The sequence below is a fragment of the Festucalex cinctus genome, chromosome 3 (genome assembly GCF_051991245.1).
Source record: "Festucalex cinctus isolate MCC-2025b chromosome 3, RoL_Fcin_1.0, whole genome shotgun sequence".
NCBI lineage: Eukaryota > Metazoa > Chordata > Actinopteri > Syngnathiformes > Syngnathidae > Festucalex > Festucalex cinctus.
In genome coordinates, this window is record NC_135413.1 from 6,327,565 (window position 1) to 6,351,470 (window position 23,906).

At 42.4% G+C, this 23,906-nt stretch overlaps 1 protein-coding gene across 1 annotated transcript in view; it reads right to left on the minus strand.

Moving 5' to 3' along the window:
• Positions 1-23,906, minus strand: part of cdh13 (cadherin 13, H-cadherin (heart)) — a 511,818-nt gene that overhangs the window by 10,916 nt on the left and 476,996 nt on the right. Inside the window, exons 13-14 of the mRNA XM_077515574.1 lie at positions 15,861-16,094; positions 12,993-13,211 (exon numbers count right to left, since the gene is read on the minus strand). Of these exons, the coding sequence (XP_077371700.1) occupies positions 12,993-13,211; positions 15,861-16,094 (453 nt within the window). The remainder of the gene's footprint in view (positions 1-12,992; positions 13,212-15,860; positions 16,095-23,906) is intronic.

The window sequence follows — 23,906 nt, forward strand, 5'->3', positions numbered from 1 at the left end:
GATGAGAGTTAGTACTTTCAAAATAAACCGGGAACCTGACTGTGAAAATAAAAGCATGACCCTCCACTCTGGTGGCGGCGTGACAGTACCCCCCCCCCCCCCCCCCCCCCCCCCCCCCTCAACGGCCGGCTCTCGACGGCCCAGGAATCTCCGGATGTTCATCATAAAAATCGTCGATGAGGGAGTGGTCTACAATGAATCGGGCGGGCACCCACTGCCTTTCTTCAGGCCCGTAACCCTCCCAGTCAACAAGGTATTGGTGTCCCCGGAATAATTTTCTGACCTTATAGACTGGGCCCCCCTCCACCATCTCCGGAGGGGGCGGCGCAGGCTCGGGCGGGACCAGGGAACTGTCCTGAACAGGCTTGACCTGGCTCACGTGGAAGGTAGGGTGGGTGCGGAGGGATCGAGGCAGGCGCAGGCGCACGGCGGCTGGACCTATTGTCTTGGCGATCGGGAATGGCCCCACGAATCTAGGGGCCAACTTTGGACAAGGTACTTTTAGGTGAAGGTTTCTCGTCGATAGCCATACCTTTTGACCTGGTTGATATTGAGGCGCGGCCCTCCTCCTCCGGTCAGCAGCTCTTTTCATCCTGTCGCCTTGACGTTGTAGTGCCAGTCGAGCTGCTGACCAGATTCGGCGGCACCGGCGGACCATGGCGAGTACCGAGGGAACTGAGGCTTCCTCCTCCAGGTCCGCGAAGTAAGGTGGGTAGTACTAGTAACCGTGCACACATTTGAACGGCGTGATTCCTGTGGCAGAGGTGGGTAACGAGTTATGAGCCAGTTCAACCCAAACAAGGTTTTTACTCCAGGTGGACGGATTTTGGGAGACCAAGCAACAAAGTCCGGTCTCCAGCTGTTGATTGAGCCTCTCTGCTTGTCCATTGGCTTCTGGGTGATAACCTGAGGTCAGGTTTGCCTTGGCACCTATGGCTCTGCAAAACTCTTTCCAAAAACGAGAAACAAACTGGGGCCCGCGGTCGGACACAATGTGTCGCGGGAATCCATGGGTTCTGAATACCTGGTCAATCATTATCTCTGCTGTTTTCTTGGCGGAGGGTAACTTGGGCAATGGAATGAAGCGGACATCTTTGAAAAGCGATCAACGACTGTAAGTATGGTGGTTTTACCATGTGATGTGGGAAGTCCAGTGACAAAGTCCATTGAGATCTCAGCCCAGGGTCTTGAGGGAATTGGCAGTGGCTGAAGGAGACCCATCCGGGGTTGTTTGAAGCCTTATTTCGGGCACAGACTGGGCAGGCCTTTACATATTCCTGTACCGAGGTCTCCATTGAAGGCCACCAGAATTTCCGGGCGACGACGAACAGGGTCCTGCGAGTACCTGGGTGGCAAGACAGACGAGAGGTGTGTGCCCAATCGATCACCTGTGCTCGTAGACCCTCCGGGACGTACAGCCGTCGTGGTGGACACTCCTTTGGAACGATCGTGTCTTGGAGGGCCTCCTTGACATCCTCTTCAACCTGCCAGGACATGGCTCCTACAATGCAGTCTCTAGGCAGGATGGTTTCAGGTTCAGTTGCTGTGGTTTCCGGGTCATGAATACGCGAAAGAGCGTCTGCTTTAACATTCTTGCTTCCGGGTCTGTAGGTCAGAGAAAACGAAAATCTGTTAAAAAATAACGACCACCTGGCCTGTCGTGGGTTCAGTCTCTTGGCTTGACGTAGGTATTCCAGGTTGCGGTGGTCTGTCCAGATAATGAAGGGGTGTTCCGCGCCCTCCAGCCAGTGCCTCCACTCCTCCAAGGCGACCTTGACCGCCAGCAATTCTCGGTCTCCTACGCTGTAGTTGCGCTCGGCCTTTGAGAGTTTCCGGGACAAGAAGGCGCAGGGATGCACTTTTCCATCCTCCTGGCTCCTTTGGGATAGCACGGCTCCGACGCCCAGATTGGAGGCATCTACCTCAACCACGAACTGGCGGGTAGGATCGGGCACTCTGAGTATCGGAGCCTCTGTGAAACGTTTCTTGAGTTTGTTGAATGCGGCGTCGGCTTCCGGAGTCCAGGCAAAGCGTTGCTGTGGCGAGGTCAAGGCATGGAGTGGAGCAGCGATGAAGCTGAAGTTGCGGATGAAGCGTCGATAAAAGTTGGCGAAGCCCAGGAACTGTTGAACCTTTTTTTCTGGATTCCGGTGTGGGCCAGTCCCTGACCGCGCTGACCTTCTCCAGCTCCATCTCGACTTTGCCCGGAGATACGATGAATCCCAGAAATGAGACGGTATCCGCATGGAAAAGGCTCTTTTCAGCCTTTACATAGTGCTTGTGTTCTAGCAAGCGTTTCAGGACCTGGGTGACATGGTGCTGGTGGGTCTTCAAGTCCGGTGAGTAGATCAATATGTCGTCAAGATACACATATACGAACTGGTCAATGAAGTCCTTGAGCACATCATTAATCATGGCCTGGAAAACCGCTGGCGCATTAGTGAGTCCAAATGGCATGACTAAATACTCGTAGTGGCCTCGGGGAGTATTGAAGCCAGTTTTCCACTCATCCCCTGCACGAATACGGACGAGATGATAGGCGTTGCGGAGATCCAGTTTGGTGAATATCTTGGCTTGCTGGAGCTGGTCGAATACTGAAGACATCAAGGGCAGAGGATAACGATTCTTGACTGTGATTTCATTCAGGGGACTGTAGTCAATGCAAGGGCGTAATGAGCCATCCTTCTTGCCCACAAAGAAAAAAACGGCTCCAGCTGGCGATGACGAGGGCCGAATAAGTCCGGCTTTCAACGAAGTGTCTATGTACTCGTTTAGGGCCTTGCGTTCGGGACCCGAAACCGAGTACAATCTCCCCTTGGGGATGGTAGATCCAGGAATCAACTCGATCGCACAGTCATAGGATCGATGTGGGGGAAGTGACATGGCCTTGGTCTTGCTGAACACCTCCCTGAGAGGATGATAGCAGGTGGGAACGGTGTTCAGGTCCGGGTAATCCTGGTCATTCATGAGAGACACCTGTCGGATGGCAGCGGGAGGTGCCTCTGCCGCTGGCCGCTCCACCTCATGGTGTTCACAATCATCTCCCCAGTCCAGGACTCGCCCCGATCGCCAGTCGATGCGGGGGTTGTGCAACTGCAACCAGGGATGACCCAGGACCAGTGTGTGTGATGGGGAACGGAAGACATGGAAGCGAAGAAGTTCTCGGTGCTGTCCAATATGGATCTCAAGAGGCTCTGTGACATGCGTGATAAGGAATAAGTCTTTCCCATTGAGCGCCCTGGCCCTCATATGGGTGGTAAGTGGCTCCGTGCCTGCCTGCAATTTTTCCACCAGACCCCAATCCATGAGGCTCTCGTCCGCTCCGGAATCGATGAGCGCTAGCAAGTCTGTGGAAAGGTCATTGCAGGAAATCTTGACTTGCGTGAGTTTAAGGTTCTTGACATGTTTGTGAGTCTCGGTACTCACCGGAGAGCCCCTCTTGGCAGGACAAGCTACCACCAAATGGCCTTGTTCTCCACAGTAGTAGCATCGCCCTTCTTGACGACGTCGCTGGCGTTCGTGGTGGGACAATCGGGCGCGGTCCAGCTGCATCGGCTCTTCGTCACTCTCGCTGGGCCTTCCCGCGGTGGACGACTGGGAAGGTGCACCTCGCGGGGGACCTCTTGCTTCTGGATGCCGGAAGAATCCGGAGCCGTGTCCCCGATGATGTCCGCTGGTCTGCAAAAGATCTCGCCTTCGATGATCTGTGCGGATGGCCAGCGAGATCAATGAGTCCAAATCGCCAGGTAAGTCCACCGGCAGCAGGAGTTCTTGCATGGCTGTCGAGAGCCCCTTCAAAAAGTGGTCAAAAAGGGCTGTGTCGTTCCAGCCACTCTTGGCCGCTAGAGTTCGGAATCGGATTGCGTAATCATTCACCGATTCTCGGCCTTGTCTGAGGTTGCTAAGCTCTCGAGTCTTCTCCCGATCCATGTTGGTTGGATCGAACACGAGGCGAAGTGCCCTGCTAAACCCGGCTGCAGTTGAGCAAGTCGGGGAGTGCCGTACCCATTCCGCGGTGGCCCAGTCTCTGGCTCGTCCCGTCAGGTGGGAGATCATAAAGGCCACGCGGGAACAGTCCGTGGGGAATGCCTGTGGCGAGAGTTCAAAGTGTATGTCGCATTTGGTCAGAAATGCCTGACAATGTCCTTGGTCTCCCGAGTATCGCTCCGGGGGAGCCAATCTCAAACCAGCCCCGGACACGACTGGAGTTGGGATCGGTAGTTCAGCGGTCTCTGGTTTCGTGACGGTCGGCGAGGAGTGTTGCAGGTGGCTCACCAGCTCCTGCACCTGTCCAGCGAGCTCTCCCATCCGGGTGACCATAGCCTGCTGGACCTCCTCCGTGTGCGACAGGCGGGCGGCCTGTCGCCGAAGTGCAGCCTCCAACTTCTCCGCTGGGTCCATGCTGGCCGAAGTGTACTGACACGACGCGAGGAGGTAGGACTCAGACGCAGAGTGACAGTTGGCCAACAAGGCTGCAGTTTTAATTGATCGAAACTCAAAACACCTCTCAAAGAGGGAAAAAAGGCTGAACAAAAAGAGCTCCAAACTGGAGATACAAAAAGGGCACTCAAAAACAGGGAGGAAAACAAGGGGCAAACAAAGGGCGCAAAACAAGGCAAGGCAGGACATCAAACAAGGACTGTGGATCAAGGACTGTGAGGACGCTTCCATGCACTGAGATGTGACACTTCGGCACTGAGAGGAGAATTCAGGTGGCTTTTATGTCCAGGTTGATTGGGAACAGGTGGTAGTGATCATGGGCGTGGACCGGTAATCAGTGAGGCTGCAGGAAGGGCAAGTGACCTGGGGTGAGATGAGAGTTAGTACTTTCAAAATAAACCGGGAACCTGACTGTGAAAATAAAAGCATGACCCGCCACTCTGGTGGCGGCGTGACACAATTCACCAGAAATATCTTTTCTCGATCCTCTAAAGGATATAGGGAATTGTTCATTAACACAAAGTGACAGTGACTGGCTGTCCTATCACTGTGTGTGTGTGTGCGCGTGCGTGTTACTCCTCTCTAATACAAAGAGACATACTCAATAGTGGACGCACTTGCTTTGTACAAGAGGCAAACTTTTTACAAAACATGCAGAAGAACATAAAATATAATGTTAATAAATAAATAAATAAATAAAAATTATCATGGTGGTAATGCATGATTTACATCAGACAGCAATCCTAACTCGAACCCCGTAGTATGAAAGTATTCTCAATTTAATGAGCACACCGTAAACTCTCGAGGCATTTATGGTGATAGTTTTTATCGGTATATCTAATTCTTCCATCCAACCAGTTTTGCCCTCAACCAGATTGGGGATCAAAGCAAAATTTTATTAGAATTTTTACGGCTAAGCTGAAGCCCATTTCGGCTGACTTCGAATGCCGTACTACACCCTGGAATGGTCGCCAGTCAATCTCATGCCACATGAGAGACATACAACCACTTACACATACATTCATTCACACAGTCAGTGAGTGGGAACGGAACCTTCATTGCTTGCACCAAAGTCAGGCAACTTGCATACTATTTTTTTTTTTTTTCACCATTTCGCTATCTTAGAACATTTTTTTGGACTGGCGCAAATGGCCAAGGTCGTCTCTCCTAACTGTTTTGTTAATCAATAAAACATTTCAGCGTTCTGAGACTATTCTATAAATTAAGAAAAATAATTATTTGAATGTTCTCCATTTAAGATAGGGTCAAAGGTAGTAGGTTTCTTATCCAACAAAGACACTATTGCAGGAACAGTATGGTATGGCCACAGTGTTCTAGCTCATTAGTGGATCATGTTCCTTGACACTCCCACATGCTCATGCCTGATGTGTGCATATGCACAGAAAAAAAGATGATTCTTCTTCTTTTTTTGTATTTCAACATGGATCAAACAGTCTTCACAGCGTGATCTGAGAGCAAAGACAATTCTCCAACATACTGTATATAAACCACAAATGGCCACCATCAAAACAAGCTGAAAAGAATGAAAAAGATGCCTCTTTCCAAGAGTAAATAAGCCTGTAAACATGTTCTCTCTCAAGCTGGAAAGGGGATTTGTGTAGAGCTGTAGAAGAATGAAAATGGCTGTCGTAGTGGAGTGGAGGATCAGAGAAGACAAACAACGTGGACTAAATACCCCGGGGGATGCAAGGTAAATTAGCGGCATCTTGTTGTAGAGTTTTTGCAGTACTCGGGGGTAAATTGTTTGGTTTTACGACACCCTCACAATGCCTCACTCCTTTACTCTTGCCATTTCAATATTCGGTAACTCTTGCTGAAATGACAAAGAAAAGCAGAAGCAATCAAGTTTCCTGCAGTGCACCGCAGCTTCAGACCAATTTACTGCTACAGCCAGTAATCCTGCATGGACAAGATTGAGGTTTGAGCTTGTAGACACTAAATCGAGCACAAGTGGGGGAATTCTGTGCACTATATAGGGAACTGGGGAACTGTGTGTATGCGTGTGCGTGCGCGCGTGCGCATGTGTAGAAGAAATCTCACTTCCTAAGTTAAATTGTCTTATAGGCAAAAGTCCAAGCCACCAATCTGTATAAACTATTTATAGGCTATACGTGGTGTGCTTTCACATTGGCTTCAGCTATCCATCTTCAGCTTTGAAAATGGGTTTGCATGCAAAAAGGTGTTGAGGCGAGATAATACATGACCATAAGTGATGCAAAGAACGTCAGTTCACATGTGCACTGTTAGGGGGCAGCATAGTCTACTTTGTTGTCTTACTATGATAGGACACCATTAGAGGATATGACAAAAATGTATCATATAATAAGACAATTTCTTTGGATACCTTGACTGGTGGCCATCAGCCAGTTATACGGCACATACAGGCAAACAACTATCCACACTTACATTCACACAAAAGAACAATTAAGAGTCTTTATTTAACGTGGGAAACATGTTTATGGAATCTGAGTGGAAGTTGGTGTACTTGGAGTAGAACCATACAAGCAAGGGCAGAACGTGACAACTCAACTCAGGAAGGCCTGCAACGAAATTCAAACCCACAACCACATTGTTTGACTCCATTTTAGTTCAGAGGGCATATACTGTGTAAATACATTTAACCCTTTTATTGTACAGTAATTAGTAGTTTCTCAAAGTCAAAATACTCTGTAAACTTGTAAATGACATTTTGTTTATGGACATCAAGGCTTGAAATAAGCGGTTTCACATCACAGTTTATGAGTCAAAGTTACCATTTTGCACCTCATTTTCTGCAATGAGCCAAAATGGGAATTAAATGCTGAGACAACCATCAAAAGGGAGAAGAAGAGAAAGAAGAACCACTGACGCCAGCCTAAAAAGCGTCACCTACAGTCAGGGGTGAAAGTGGGCCGGAACGGACCCGAACTACTTGCCAGTAAAATATTTGGGGCCAGAACGATCCGGTACGGTGCTTCTGTTCCGAAAAGATCACCCATGTTAAATAACCTGTTGGGCTACCACACACACATCTCCAAGAAGAAAACAACCTACTAACGTCAGATTTACATACACGAGTGACAAGTCACCAAAAGCGGGGGAAGCGTTTCAGGTGGCGCGATTGTATTGTAGTCAATGTACTGCACGCGGACGAGTACGAGAGTTTACACGGTGCAAATTCATTTATTCGCCAAAGTTGAAAAATTTGAACTTTCTTAGCGCTGAAATATGTGCCACATCGGCTTCGGGGATCGACCACGTCACACACAGCGCCCTGTCTGTTGTCAATTGGAGTGCAACACAGCAAGACACTTCCCCCATAAAAAAATAAAAGCATCCCCTGCCGCAGGTATGTTTTTCAATAAATACATGAAGAACACAATGTGAAAAAAGTATTTATCGCGGAGAAGCAAAAGAAAAGCAAGCACATTCTGTAGTGGACTAGATGCGTTCGTGACCACACACAGTAGGAATTCTCAGATATACAGAGAAAAAGCTCACATGATTACTGCTTTTTGGATTTGTTCCAGATGTTTGAAGTTTAAATACCTGCTTAAAAGGAAAGGGAACATTTTCAAAGAATCTCCACTTTTCTGTGGTAAAAGTTCTAAGATCCCGCAACAGGGGATACACTTTTTTTTTTTTACAGTAGGCTACTTTAGCACAACCGCAGAACGCTTCCCCCTATTTTGGTGTGAATGTAGCATAAAGTGCTTCTGAATTGATCCAGTGTGTTTGTATAGTGTTAGTCTAATCTGTTTTCATCAATATTTATTATTTATTTATTCTACGGAGTTCTTTCCACCGGCTCCGTCTCTCTGTATCAGACGATTCACATCGATGTGTGCAGATCGGTGTTTTTGGTAACTGTTATTTTTGCACATCATTGAAAAAATAACATTTTGAATGAAAATCAGTTTCTCATATATGCCTTTTTGCAGTCATGTTATAGTTAGTGTAATGTATCCTAATGCATGTGTAAGACCTGTTGTGTTTGACCCAGCCCAAGACCACCACCCAAAATAAAAAAAAAAATAAAAAATTCTGGCCTTGCGGCGACCTTTATGTGAGGGAGTTCCGGCAAGAATTTCTAACCACTTTCACCCCTGCCTAAAGTGGGTAGTCAGGTGAAGCTCTGTGCTATTTACACAGAGGAAACTAGCTAGCAACGGTTTCAGCTGGCTACTAGTGCACCTAAACATGTTGCGGAGTAGCTCCCAAGACAGTAATCATTTTCTGGAACTACGGAGCATATCCACCTTTCAACAGGAACATTGCAGGAAAATTAATGTATGGATTCTGGAGTAAAAAAGCAGAACCACAAATGAATTTTCTTCCATTACATTCTGGCAGCAAGGAGGATTGGCACATAAGATTAAAAGTATTTATATAGTGTGAAATATTTATAATTTATAAACCTGAGTTTTGACTTTGCACGCTGCAAAATAAATGTTCTCAAAATTATTTTACAGTTGAGTAAAAAAAAAAAAAAGAAAAAAAATCAATTTAGCTTTGCTTCTACACAAGAAAACACCTGCTGCTATATACAGTGTTAATTTCAAAAATAATAACTGTGAGAAAAGAAAACCAATTGCTCATTCATTATATTGTCATATTTCTATTGCTTAATACAACTCTTGCTTCGCTTTCCTGGGATTAACCTGCAAAATAAAAGAATAAATAAATAAATAAATGGATAATTGCTCCACAAAGTTAGAAAGTTGCTCCTCAAATTAAGTCATTGATTTTCAATGGAGAAAAAAAGTATATATATATATATATATATATATATATATATATATATATATATATATATATATATATATATATATATATATATATGCATGTATATTCCGAGCCTTGCTGTACTACACTGTTCTAGTGCCATAAAGGGAGAGAAAAGGAAAAGATTTTAATCTCCACACATTCATCTCCTCTCATCCCTTCCCTCTGGCTCTTTCCATTTCCCTTTCTCTCATCTGACTGTGTCAGGGTCAGAGTTCAGTTTGGAGATAAGGGAATAGAAACAGGATCCCGCGTGGCTCTCTATCAACCTCTCAGATTCAACACTGGAGTGATCAGTCGCCTACATCTGTGGCCGCTGTCTGAGATGAGCTCGGGCAGAAGTCATCTCTCCAGGTGCCTGCTGGCCGTGTGCGCAGAGCTTTTCCATGTTTGGTCTCTGTCGCTCATAACCAAACTGTGGCATTGTGAGAAGGGACTTTTTGCAGTCACATCCAAGGTAACATAACATCTGTGTTAGATCAGCTGATTGGACAGTCCAAATTAAAGGACACGTGCACACGCACAAGGTCAGAGGGGGAAAATGCAGCAACTATTTGGTTGATGAATTCCACAGTAGATTGGAGCAATATTAGAATGAACGCAGCTGTCTTTGAGAGTAAAACTGAATGGCAAATAATAAACTTTCACCATGCAGTTACGACACTTACAAAATACAGAGGCACCCAATGTCATGTAGGGTTGTCACGAGAACCGGTACTTCGGTCTCAAGTCAATGCCAAGATTCTGAAAATGTGACGATACTGCCTTTTCTACAATACCCGAAGTATTGTTGGTACCGAGGCGGCAGATCTGGCCGCGTCTTTTGTGTTGTTTAGGGGGTGTAAATGAGCGCTTATCTGGCCACCCATGCGACGTCTAATGACGTCACGTGACTACCCTGCTGCTAACAACAGTCAATGCGTGCGGGCTCCAGGTGGAGGAGTGGAACCGTCACTTGCTTTCGGTGCCGGGTGGTGTGGGTTCGCTCCTCCGCCTGGGAGACCCATGTGGCTTACATGAAATAAGCTTGTGTGAGTGTGTTAGTGAGTGATTTAAAACAAAACAAAACAAACAAACATGGCAGTAGCTCGCACATCTGCATCGTCTTCAACTGCAGCGGCCTTCCAATTAGTTGAGAAGAATAACGCCAAAAGTCGCGTATGGAAGTACTTTGGATTTGAGGTTGATGGAATTAATAATCGATTCTCAAATACCTGTATTTAAAAGATGCATTAAAAGATGCCAAAACTGTTTCCAGAAGAAAGGGGGGAACACATACAACTTAGCGAAACATCTAAGAGATCGACATCCAGCCTTATAACAAATAATTCAGGGTGAGTGCATTTGAATTCCCGTGTTATCATTGTTGCCCATATGTAAACTAATAACGTTAGTATGATGACCCCACACTCAATGAGCTGCTTTGCGAAGTAACGTTAGCGTTAGCGTTATGTTCAGCCTCGTCTGTCCCGCATAATAAAGTTAAGTAAGGTTGTCGGGAAGCTAATTTACTGAATCACCACAACCCTGAAATAATATATCAAACAGTATTCGTTATTTTGTTTGTTTGTGTGTGTTTATACCTGACGGCAACATTTATGTTGTTTTATACTTGAAGGCTACACGCACTGATGCACATTATTTTATTTTATTGTTTAATACTTGAAGAGAGCTACATGCTGCAACTGGTTGGTAAATAATCATAGTATGATGTTGTATTTTTATTTTAGTTTTTTTTTTTTTATGCTATATGCACTGTGATACTTTTTTTAGTGTTACTTAAATACTTAAAGCTAGCCTGCTGTAAATGCACAGTATTTTATTTTATTGTTTACGCAATTGTTTAATACTTTAATGCACAATTTTAATTTTAATGCTTTAAAGCCACATGCCAAGTGTTCTGTTTAAGCACACAGTATCGTTGTTTGTTCACTTCTAATAAAGGAGTGAATGTTGAAGTACATGGGATTTATTATTTAGTTTCTATTTTTGCCATGGCATCAAGAATCGTGGAATGTCAATGGTATTTGCATCGACTACTAAATTTCTGGTATCGTGACGTCCCTACTGTCATGACAATTAAAAATAACAGCAGTCCTTCAAAGTCGACTGACCTGTTTGCTCATTCTGTCATCAAACTTAGAAATGAGATTTTAACAATGCTGATAATTAGAGGATCAAAGTCACTATTTTTAAGAAAAAAAAAATAGAAAAACTAGTTTGGTTTTGTTTGTTTGTTTGTTTGTTTACTATTTCTGTAAGGTATCAGTCAGGTTTTAGGGTAGCTAACCGGTACTGACCATATCAAGTGTTTAAATAAATTTGCAAGTAATCTTGATTGCCGTCAATGAATGGAGTTGGTACTGATCAATCTAAGTGGCACTTTTGATCCGGAAGGCCACATAATCCTTTTAAATAGACTAAAACATCTGGTAGGCTTAGGTTAGTTTAGATCAGTGCTTCTCAATTATTTTTCCTTACACCCCAAGAAGAATAATATGTCATTGATGGAAAAAACAACAACTGATAATTAGGGGTGTCACAATATTCACAGTATTACAAATGCCTTGATATTTTCATGGTCTTGTTTCGATACCAAACAACGAGCTCTTCTGCTTAAAATGTCATTTTGTTCGGTATGTCTCCTGGAAGCGCTTTACTTCCGTGTTTCAAGTTACGCGGCCAATCGCATGTCTGTATTCACTACACAGACAACAAACTTGACAACTGGAGTCTTCTGCATCAATAGCCAAATTGATCCAAAAGTGAGAAGGATTAATGGTAGACTGGTAACTACTGCAGTCCACGTGAGCAAATGATAAGTTGTGATGGTAGACTATCAGTGCTTGTTATTGTTAAAGAAACAGTATGATACAGTGATGGGAAAACTGTCAGGGAGCCAACTCTAAAACGAGTCATATGAAGCTTGCATAGAAGACAAGTGGTGTGACAGATGGAGGATCAATATAACAAGACTGCAAGAAGATGGGAAAAAGTGCTCAAAGAGACATGGCTGTGATTTTCCCTCAATGATCTTCACTGCTGACTACAAATCAGCAAAGTGATGATGGGAGAACGACTCCTACACTTTCCTTCAGGGCTAAAATCACAGCCTACTTTTTGCTTGTTTTTGGTCTATTTTCTCAGGTACTGTCTTTTAAATATTCACGTCATGACTTTCGTCTTTTCAGCATTGCCTTTGCTTTTCTCACCTCCGGCGTACAGTTGAACGCTACAACAAGCCTCAAGAGAGATAGACAGAATGTACAGCCCCCCCAGTCTTCTTAAAGATTTTTCTTATCAAACTAGCTGTTGGACATATATTTTGTGAATGGAGGAGGTTGAATTATTGATGCTGTTGCAAATGGCCTCACGAGACATCTACTGAAAAAGAGTTTGTGTTCCTCCAGCAAAAACAAGAGGGGTGTTTGAAATAGATGTTTACAGAGTAAAAAAAAATAAAAAAATGTGAGCCATAAATCTATACTTGAGCACCATGAGCAGTGGCCAAACGTTCCCACATTTGTATTCTGAAGGTTATTACTGTGGGGTTTGTTCGTATATAATTTATAGCCAAATTTATTTAACATTCTATTCAGAATCACCGGTGAACCTAAATCACGACTGTTGGCACGGTATTCAGATTTATGAAGTGATAGAGAACGTCATCTGTAATAACTTGGGTGTTTCATGTTAAATAACGATAATTAAAAGTATGTTTCGAAGTACTAAAGTGAAACATTTTGTGTCTGTGCAGTGATACTTACAGGGTAGGCCAAGCATGAGTGTTGCAAGCATGACGAGAAGGCTGGCGTGGTGCGAGTAGGCAGAGCTGCAGAGCATCTTGTTCTTCTTGCAGACACAGACTTGAACTTTGACCTCCGAGTTGTTGGACAAAGGAGGCACCCCTGAATCAGTGATGAGCAATGGCAGCTGATAGTTGGCTTTCTTCAGACTGTGTAGCAACGTGATTCGGGAGTGTGTGGCTAAGGAAGGGAGGGAGTGACAGAGAGACACATTTAATAAAGTCATTAAAAACATCACCCCTCAAAATATTTTCAATACGTTTTGAATGGACACAAAAATGGCAGAATATATAGCAAAGAAGAATGACACAAGTGAACAAAAAAGGACAGAGATGGCTCCGTTTGTAACGGCTTGGCTGAGGTACTGAATGTCCGTGGTACCATTGCTAACCATAAATATGGAAATTGGCATTAACGGTTGGTAAGATGCCATCTTGACAGTGTTCTGGTCCTTTCCAAATGTCCATATTTTGGTCTGTAGCAGGAATATACAGTACCTTCGAACCTCTGGTGAAGTCATGTGACTTGGCTTGCCCACCTATCCGTTTGGTGAAATGCCAACTGACTGCCACATGGACACAACTGGACGTGCTTAAATTTAAACATATGGTGGTGCCTTGAGATATGAATTCATTTGTTTTGTGACCATGCTCGTAACTCAAAACACTTCAACACATTCTCTTTCCCCATTCTAATAATGCAAATGCCATTAATCTGTTCCAGCATCCCCAAAATACCCAACAAAAACTTGTCATGTATTTTTAATGGCGAAAATAGCACTCTGCAATATTGTACTTGCATGCAATAATAACATAAAAAAGCGTGCAGTAATAACATAATCATATAAGAATGCAAAGAATTCAACTATTTGTACATCAGTGACTCTTAGAGGTGTGTGTGACTTAGCCACCGGGGGCAAACACGAATCTGACTTTCAAAATTGCTGTCAGTGACTCAGTAGCTGCCTCAATATTAGTTGTTTTTCTCAGAGGATAAAGAATATATGCCTGTGAGTATCACTATACGTCCATATTAAGAGAGACAGAGACTGTGTTTGTTTACATTTGGTGCTGTTTGACATTTCCCATTATGTGTTAGCATTAAGCTAGCGGTCTTTAAACCAAAGTTTGTAGTTTTAAAAACGTGTTTTTGAAGAAGAGTTCTTTATCTGCCAAACTGCTACTTATTGTGATGTGAGTTGAGTTTACTGCCACAAACAGTGCTTGTATTACAAACTTTTGTTCATAAGTCAAAACAAAAAAATCAGACGGCTCATATCTTTAAAAAAAAAAAAAAAAAAAAACAGGAAAAAAAAACAGGAAAAAAAAATTCTTAAGTCGGGCCACTTGCATCTTGAGACACCACTTTATTTAGATTCTTGATTATATTTGTATTTTCTTGGACAACATGCATAAGATGTTTAGCTGCGTTGTGTTTCTCGTTTTTGTTACATATGATAAGATATGCAATGTGCATATGATTTTACGTGTATTGTCAATAAATGTATTCATATGTAGGCCTACAATACATTTAAATTCAGATATTTTTAGTTCAAACGTGCACGCACGTACGAACACAGAATTAGGCTTAGTGACTGAGGAGGATCTGTGCCTTCCTTCACCAGCTGTCAGTCACAGGTATTACCTGTGGGCAAGTTTTAACTCTGCTCTGTCGCTCAAACACACAAAGACAGCGCTGTCGGCCATGCAACCCTGAATCAATGTCTTGGTTGTCTGCCTACACGCACACACACCCACACCCTTCTCCTCCTTTAGATCATTTTACTCTTCATTCTTAGTGCAGATCCATACTTGTTTTTAGTGTGGATTCCTATGAGCATGCCTACATTAAATACAAACTTTTTGAACCGCCTCTTAAGTATTAAAGATGCATGTGATTCTGTTTTGCACTCTAAACTTTATCCAATTTGAAAGTGTTTGGTGTTGATCATAGTTGAATATAATATTGATCACCGCGGTAGTTTGTACATTACAACAACATTTTAAAAGCCTACTTTTAAAATGTAGTTGTGACGTACGATCTACTGCATATGAGTAAAATGTAGTGGTGCAACGGATCACACAACATGATTCAGGCCGCACATGAACCGCGGATTGGTTGGTTTAAAAAAAACAACAACAAAAAAACAACAACAAACAAACAAACAAAAAAAGCCTAATAGTCTTTTATTTTGAAGTTAGCCCCCGTAGCGCGTGGTGGCGTGATAGCTAGTTTAACCTGTGTTCATGACATTTCATCTTGCTGTTTTTATTGCCAACATATAGGTGCCATCATATAGTTGCTACCAATAGCCACAATGTCAACCCAAAATAATAGTTAGTCGCTGATTAAGGATGCTAAGAAACCGCTAGTTAATTACATCATCATTATATGATATGGCACAAGTCTCCAGTGCTAGTGGCTAGCAGCTACCTAGAGCGAGTGCTCGGCGGGCTACTTTTAAAGTAGTATGACGGCTGTGGCTCTGCTAGCTTTTGCTTCTTCTTTTTCAATGACGTAGATATCGGCTAGTTTGTTATTCAGTCTCCATGTTTAAAAGAAAAGAATGTGACTGAAATTGCACTTCATTCACGGCACATGTATAAAATAAAAAAAAGAATGTTTTATAAAATAAATTAAGACAATGTTTTTCTTTGTTTGTTTGTTTTTTTGCTGATATGAAAACCAATCTGATCCATTACTCAAATCTGTGATCCGGTCTGAACTGTGAGTTTTTTTTTATTGTTTTTTAATCCGTTGCACCACTAGTAAAATACATATACAATCTATACTGTAATATACTCAATACACATGCTATAAAATACTCACAGTTCACACTGGTAACTTTCCAGGTTTGATCTAATCCCGGTTGTTTTCCCAGCTCTATCTTGAAGGGCGCTCCATTGGGTGGTAGGTCCTTGTCCCGTCCACCAACAATGGCCACATTCATATCATGTGTGTCTTCACAAACCTGTGCTACTGCCGGGACCACAAAGGGCGCATTATCATTGTAATCCTCCAGATGAATGACCAACGTGCCAGTGCCTGTCGCAGGAGGACTGCCTGTACACACACAAAAACATTTCTTGATCAGTTGATGGGTCAATTTTGACAGTTCAGCTTTTTAGTTCCCTGGCCTTCTGGTCTTGTATTGCAAATTGGGTCTATAAGCAAAGTACATTAGGCAAAATCAAGAAAAATATTATTGCAATAATTGTAAATTCTGTTAATCAACTTAGAAAGCTTCCTTTTGATAACTTAATATGTCAGTTTACAATGAAAGAATGTTATACTCTTAAAATCTGCTTTTGTTTTGTGCATGCATTATACTTTGATATCCTGCTCTTTTCTTTTGCTACTTTGGTTTAACAAAGATGAAAACACCCCCATCTAAAATGCTTCAGAGGTCAGTCTGCAATTAACAGCTATAGACAAGATCTGTAATTGGAAAATGGACTCCTCCACCTTCCCTGGTTAAACATATTTGCAGACACTTTGGAAGAGGGAGAAGGTGATGTGGTGTGGGCATAACAAGACAGTGATTAAAAGCATTACATGTCAAGTCGTGGAATGAGTTTCGGCGACACTGTGCAAAAGTGCACGCGAGAGAGGTTTCCGGCTTGATTTCATGATTTATTGTGAATACATTTTTGGAGAAAGACTGCAATAATGAAGTCCAATGACATTTGGAATAAAGAAAATCACAAGAAAGGGCAGCAGATGAGCTGAATGCCAAAAATGTTCATTCACATTGATTTTGCAGCAGCCTGTTCTTTAAAACCTAACCATTTGCTCTTTAAATAATTTTTTTGAGTTAAACATGGCCTATGGGTGTGTTTGTGGGGGGTCTTTTGAGCAGAACACATTGGTTCATTGTGGATGTGAATCTATGCATTGTCACCCAATCCTCCCTGCAGAGCTGGACTGGCCATCTGGCCTATAGGGCAGATGCCCGGTGTGCCGGCATCTTTTGGGCTGATGAAGCGCTATTTAATCATTTTCCTCAATTTCATCCCAACAGACCCACAATTCAATGGGAGCAACCCATTAATCTATTTACAATATAGATAGTATACCGAAGCAATCAACATCAGTAGCAGAGATATGTGGTAACAAGGTTTGGTCAGGAGTTGGGTTGGGCTTGTCATGGTTTGGGTTGGGTTTTTGTTATGTTCTTTTTTCTATCATTGGTTTGGTTTTTGTTTTGACTTTGTTTTCAAGTTTCTTTAGTCAGTATTGATCTGTGTTTTGTTTGGTCAACCTTGTGTGGCTCCTTGTTCTCGTTAAGTGTAATCCTGCCCTTCCTCGTGTGTCAACCAATCAGTACCCTCAGCTACTTGTGTCTTGCCCAGGTGTGTCTCATTATGTCAATCTGTGTTTGTGTGTATTTAGGCCCCGTTCACACGGAAGACCGTTTCAATGTATCCGCACAAGTTTCTTACCGTTTGGGCAGTTCGTCCACACAGCGGCTCGGTTTTGGAGCTTGAAACCGACCACTTTTGAAACCGGGCTCCAGAGTGGAAAGATTTCAAAATGCGCCCCGTACGTTCCAATGTGAAAACCATAGCAGGGTAGATACTTCTCCCGTGACTGCGCACAAATTGCTAGCCTGTCAACAACAATGGCGGACAGACGTATCTTCGTCGTTTTGCTCAACCTCCTTAGCTTGTTTGTGCTTTTACAGCAAAATGTTTTGCATGATGTTGTACTTGAATCACCCGGCATTGTCACTTCTTCTGTGTTTGTCTTACTGATCTGTATATATTACTGAATAGCTGATAGCCCATACGCACCCATGCAAGCTATGGAAGCAACAGGGCGGCCATCTTACTCCTCCCATCTCGCGAGCAGACTATTGCATAAACTACTTTGAAGACCCCCTTTTTCTTTTATTGCTCAGTTCCTAGACCCCAAGATTAGATTTGGCAGAGTCATCTTTTGTTGAATTACAGTTATAATTCTTTAATTAAAAAAGTTTCCTCCTGCAAACATCATTAATCATATAATTCATACATGTATTTAAGTAAAGTTGTAAAATGTCTGAAGTCCTCTTGTTTATATTTATGTTACGGCCGGCTCTACTCGGGAAAGGGAAGTAACACAAAATAAGAGTTTTTAAATGGCTGAATGAGTATTGACAGTTTTAATTGGGGTTTGATAGGGGTGTGACAAAGCTTTTGAGTGGGGACACGGCGACAAAGAACGGACCTTAACTGGCTCTTAACAGAGACTACTGTCAGGAACGGAGGGAATTGCAAAGGTAGCACGAATACACAAAAGAATTAAAGATCTAACCAAACGAATACACAAAGGCTCAAATGGATTTTTACTAAACGAATACATGAGAAGCACAAACTGGCTTAAACACGAATACACAAAAGAGCTCAAATGGCTTAAACGAGTGTCTCGATTACACACTGAACAAAAAGAGACACGTAGTGACACGAGGCGAGCTGCAATAGTAAGTTCCAGCCTCCCTGAGTGACTGAAACGCAGCGCTTTTATTTGCGTCACTCCAGCCAGGTGAAGGTCGAGCATTGGCGGCGAGGTTTGGTGCTGCCTCAGCCGGGGACGGCCACCAACCAGAAACGGGCATTGGCACAGCCGTCCAATTAGAATGTCGCGCTGGCACATTTGAAGTGGCATTTAAATAAAACAGGCACCAGCCGACACACATACAAGAGGGGAACGTAGACGCTGTCGGGCCCGAGCCGACAGCCATAACAGTCTAAGAAATTTAAAACATCATAAATCAGGCTGTTTCTACTAAGTACCTAATTTTGAGGGTGTAAATGTATAGGCTCGTATGCCGACAAATGTTTCTTGGGAGGAATAATATGGTGGCTTCAAAAGTCTTGGCCTATCGGCTATTCAGATGAGTGGTTCGTCTTCTTCGCTGATTTTTCTTCTGCGCATTCCGTTAAGTTCCTATGGCAGTGCTCCAGCGCCACTCCAGACTTGGCATATATATTACATCCGTTAAACGTCCTCGGCGTCGTCTTTTGGACACTTGCATGTCTTGAGACGATTCTGTCTGTACAGGATTTGTTGGAGGAACGAAGCCGGTTTGCTTCCGTGGAAACGGGGCCTTAGTTACGTGTTTCCTTCCTGTCTGTGTCGATCCACTTTTGTTTCATCCTGTCATGCTGTTGCTTTTTTGCCCTGTCGTTCCCCCTATGTCTGGCCTTTTTTGGACTTTGTTTTGGTGTTATTAAGATTTGTTTGGACTTTACGTCTGTCTCCTCAGGCTGCCTCCTTGCACTTGGGCCCACCACTGTTATGTTCTGGGGTTGGATCCCAAAAACACAGACACAAATAAGAGTTTAACACTTTATTCGCATAACATCAAGATGCGTGGAACTAACTTGACTAAACTAGAAACAACGAGAAGGCATCATGGATCCAGAGGCATGGACCTAACTTGGGCAGAGGAGCAGATGAGCAGGTGGCCAGATGGACAGAGGAATAAATCGGCACCAACACACTTCTCTTTCAAGCTTATATATTCAGCGAATCGATCAGACTGGCTGTGACTCGACATGTGGGCAACAGGACTGACATGGATTTCTCTGATTGGCTTCTGACCAGATAAAGAGATTAAAGATTCCTGACATCACATAGCTTCTGACTTCACATTCACTTCTTACCAGTTGAAACTAGTTGCTGTTACATGTTGATTGCATCAGACCCCAAACAAAGCACAGTCATGACCCAAACATAACCCTTGCACGACCTAAACATAACCCTTGCCCCAAACAAAACAGTCAAAACCACCTCATCCCACCTCAACATAACAGGGCTGGGCCAGGCCCACAGGCCTAAGTCAAAATGCCAGGGCCGATTTTCTTGTCATTTCCAGCCCTGCCTCACTGAAAGAAAATATATAATGGGCCTGTGACATTATGGGAGATAGTCGTTACCTACTAGCAGGAGACAAAATTCTCTTTTCAAGTAACCATGACAACCAAAACACTTTGGTTCCTTAACTCCATAACCAAGGGTTGTTTAGTGTGAATGTTCACTTTTCATCTTTTTTCAACGATTTTGCAAAGTGGCAACAAAGGTGAAATTTTATATGGGTAAAGATGTTAATTTTTGCCATGTTGTGTCAGAAGCAGTCATCCATGTGCTTGTCTAGCTCTAAATGAAACTTCCCAAATGAATGCAGTGTACTGTTCACTCAATCTCTCATGCATCACTCAAACTGGTCTGTTGCTTTCTGCAACTCACCACTATGTCAGAAACATTTGGATTTAATACACGTTTCCAGAGAGCATGTGATTCATGGACACTTGCAGTTGTCAAACTGGATGCAACTGGAAAGTATGGAGACTAACATAAAAAGTAAAGAAGGCTACACGGGTATAGTATTAAAGAAAGTGTGCAGTATTGCAATGATGCAAAAATGATGACTCTGGGGGCGGTGAGTAATGTTTTCTAACATAAATCTGTCTGGACGCATTTGCATTTTTACAAGAATATAATCTGAGCCCAGAGACACGATGAAGACTTGCAACATCACTCTATACCAGCATTCGGCAAACTTTTCCTCAAAGAGCCATTTCAATCGTCTCGCACAGAAGAAAATAACAAAATACCGGAAGCCACAAAAAACCAAAGTGAAGCCAATGCTACAAATAAAGTATATTATTGTTGTTTTTGTATAAAAAAAAGTTTGTGCAATCTTATGTGTGTTAAGTGTGTTAATTCATCAAATTAATGAACTGCTACAGAGAACAATATATATATATATATATATATATATATATATATATATATATATATATATATATATATATATATATATAATTTTTACATGTAACAAAAACATTTTAAACTTGAAAAAAGTGCTCAAGTTCAAATAAAATAGTCAATGTACATTTGAGCCCTCCTCTTATTTGTGATATTAAAGCCAAAATTAAAGTGTCCACATGCAGCCAACCAAAAGTGCAAACCAAAAATTCCGTCTTCATTTTTCACGTGTGGGTGCATGCAGTCAGCTATCCACTTGAATTAAAAACGCACTACTATTCAGTAACAAGGTAAAGTATATATATTGGATTTGCAAAATAATTTCAAATTAAAACATCTATTTTCCAAGCTTAATAAGATTTTTTTGCATGTGCACCTCAGCATACAACATCAGGGCTGTTGACGTCTCTTTCATTTTCACCCATAATTGTAAGCTGTCATTAATATAACTAAGTTAACCCGTAGCATTAAATGATAGGTTTTCTTGGATTTGCATTTTTGCATGGTTTGTTTACTGGAGGTCGAATAGCTCAAACTAGATGTCGCACCTTGGCACATTCAGGTCCAGAAAATACAAAGCAGTTTGGCTTTAGCCACAGAGAGGAGCTCATTTATCTGCCAGCTGAGAAGAAGGCTAAAACGGTTTTTACTTCCTGCACCTGGATTACCCAACCCTGCAGGTGACACATATTTGAGACAAAAAAATAAAATAAAACAATAAAAAAGTTAGGATTTTGGTTTGAAAAACGCAAAACTCATTTGAATTTTAACAAAAGGGGAAGTCAGTCCAAAATTTTCTTCACAATAATATGTTCTATGCTCTACAACTAGTCTAAACACAGATTTTTGCTATTTGCAGTCCAGCTCTAAATAGCGGGGCTCAACTGTAATCCATCCATCCATCCATTTTCTTGACCGCTTATTCCTCACAAGGGTAGCGGGGGGTGCTGGCGCCTATCTCAGCTGGCTCTGGGCAGCAGGCGGGGGACACCCTGGACTGGTTGCCAGCCAATCGCAGGGCACACAGAGATGAACAACCATCCACACTCACAAGCACACCTAGGGACAATTCGGAGCACCCAATTAACCTGCCATGCATGTCTTTGGAATGTGGGAGGAGACTGGAGTACCCGGAGAAGACCCACGCGAGCACGGGGAGAACATGCAAACTCCACCCAGGAAGGCCGGAGCCTGGACTCGAACCGAGACCTCAGAACTGGGAGGCGGGCGTGCTAACCAGTCAAACACCGCGCCGCCCTCAACTGTAATACATTGTTAAAAAACAACAACAACAACAACAAAAACGAGCTGTCAAAGCGTTAATAGATTAATTAATCACAGAAAACTGTCGCATTAATCACGTATTAACGCAGATTAATCGCACTATTCTTTTGCCCGCACTTGAGCCTTGAACGTAACCGCGGATGGTTACATTGAAGGCTGCGCAGGCCCGTGATTAGGTCAATGCACGGCATTTCCTACGCCTGTTCCAAGATGAGCGGGGTGACTCCAGTTGGTGTGCTCGGTGGTAAATTGAGCTTTAAAAAACACCCCGTCAGGACTTTAGATAAAACAAAAGTAATTTGCGTTTAATTAATTAATAATTGCTGAATTGCACCCAATTGATATGATGCTGTTACGTTTTGGGCAATACACGCATGCATGCAATTGTGTACATGCATTTAATCAATGTTTGCAAATCACATTCAGATAATAAAATGCGTTAATGTGAAAATATTTCGGTATTTTGTATTTATTTTATATTACGTGAATACGCAAGTAATTTAGCTGATTAATCGTGATTAATCAAAATTAAAAAGTTTGATTAATCAGATTAAAAATTTTAATCATTTGACAGCACTAAAAAAAACCCACAAATGCAAATGTAATGGGACAACTAGGGGTGTTAAAAAAAATCGATTCGGCAATATATCGCGATATTACATCGCGGAATTCTCGAATTGATTCAATAGGCGGCTGAATCGATTTTTAAACTTCCATCTTTAATGTAAAAATATTCAACAACAACGTCTTACTTCGGGTTAGGGTTCACACCTTAAGCATGGAAGAAAGTTATATTAATGGAACATTAAGCCTTAATATTTAATTTTAATGCTGTTCAAACATGAAACAAATTACAACCTGTATAAGACTTAAGTTTCAGATAAATAATACATTTTCATACAAATCTTACACTGGACAAGTTTACTGATTAGTATTTTCTAAATTTGAAATAAAAAAAATTACAACAATCAAGTTATAAATTCGTATCGGGATTAATTGGTATCGAATCGAATCGTGACCTGTGAATCGTGATACGAATCGAATCGTCAGGTACTTGGCAATTAACACCCCTAGCGACAACACTTTGCTCGTGTGATTTCTGGTTCTGGGTGTGTTCTATCTACCTGTTTTGCATATATATTGTTCCCAGAATGCACTGTGTGGTGCAGTTAATTAAGTTATGGGATGTTAATCCATGTCAAATGTGTTTGCCTTACCAGTAGCTGAATGTATGTCGTATTCAGCATATTTATGTTTGATTTATGTTGGTCTATGTATTTATTTTTTTTCAACAAAGCGTATCTTTAAGTTGTGTGTACACGGAATTGATATCCAGGTCAATTCCGTGAACATGTTGCATTGCTCATCTGAGGATTGCTTTTGAAACTATGAATTTATATGTTTTGATTTTGGCCGTCTGATTAATTGGGCCGACATTACTGATCTGACATTACTGATCTGCTTTCCAAAGCAACTAGTAGTCTAACCCGTTACTTTATTCTACAAAGTAGTCTGATTAAAGTTACTGTCCAGAGATTCAATGCGTTACTCCACATTTTCATGAAGAAAGCAAAATATCTCACTGTTATAACAGTCACAAACAACTGCCGCTAATAACGACGATGAAGCGGAAGTCATTGATCACCACACTGAATTCAGCCATGGTCTGGTCGTGAATGGTTTGCACATTCAAAACAAAAGTGGTGATACTTTTACTACTAGTTTTATTAACCAACAGGCACACAACGCGACAAAAAAAAGTGTACATTATGGACCATAAAAGTGGTTAAAAAAATTTTTATTTCCATCATCAACTGGTCCGTGAAGCATTATGGGATG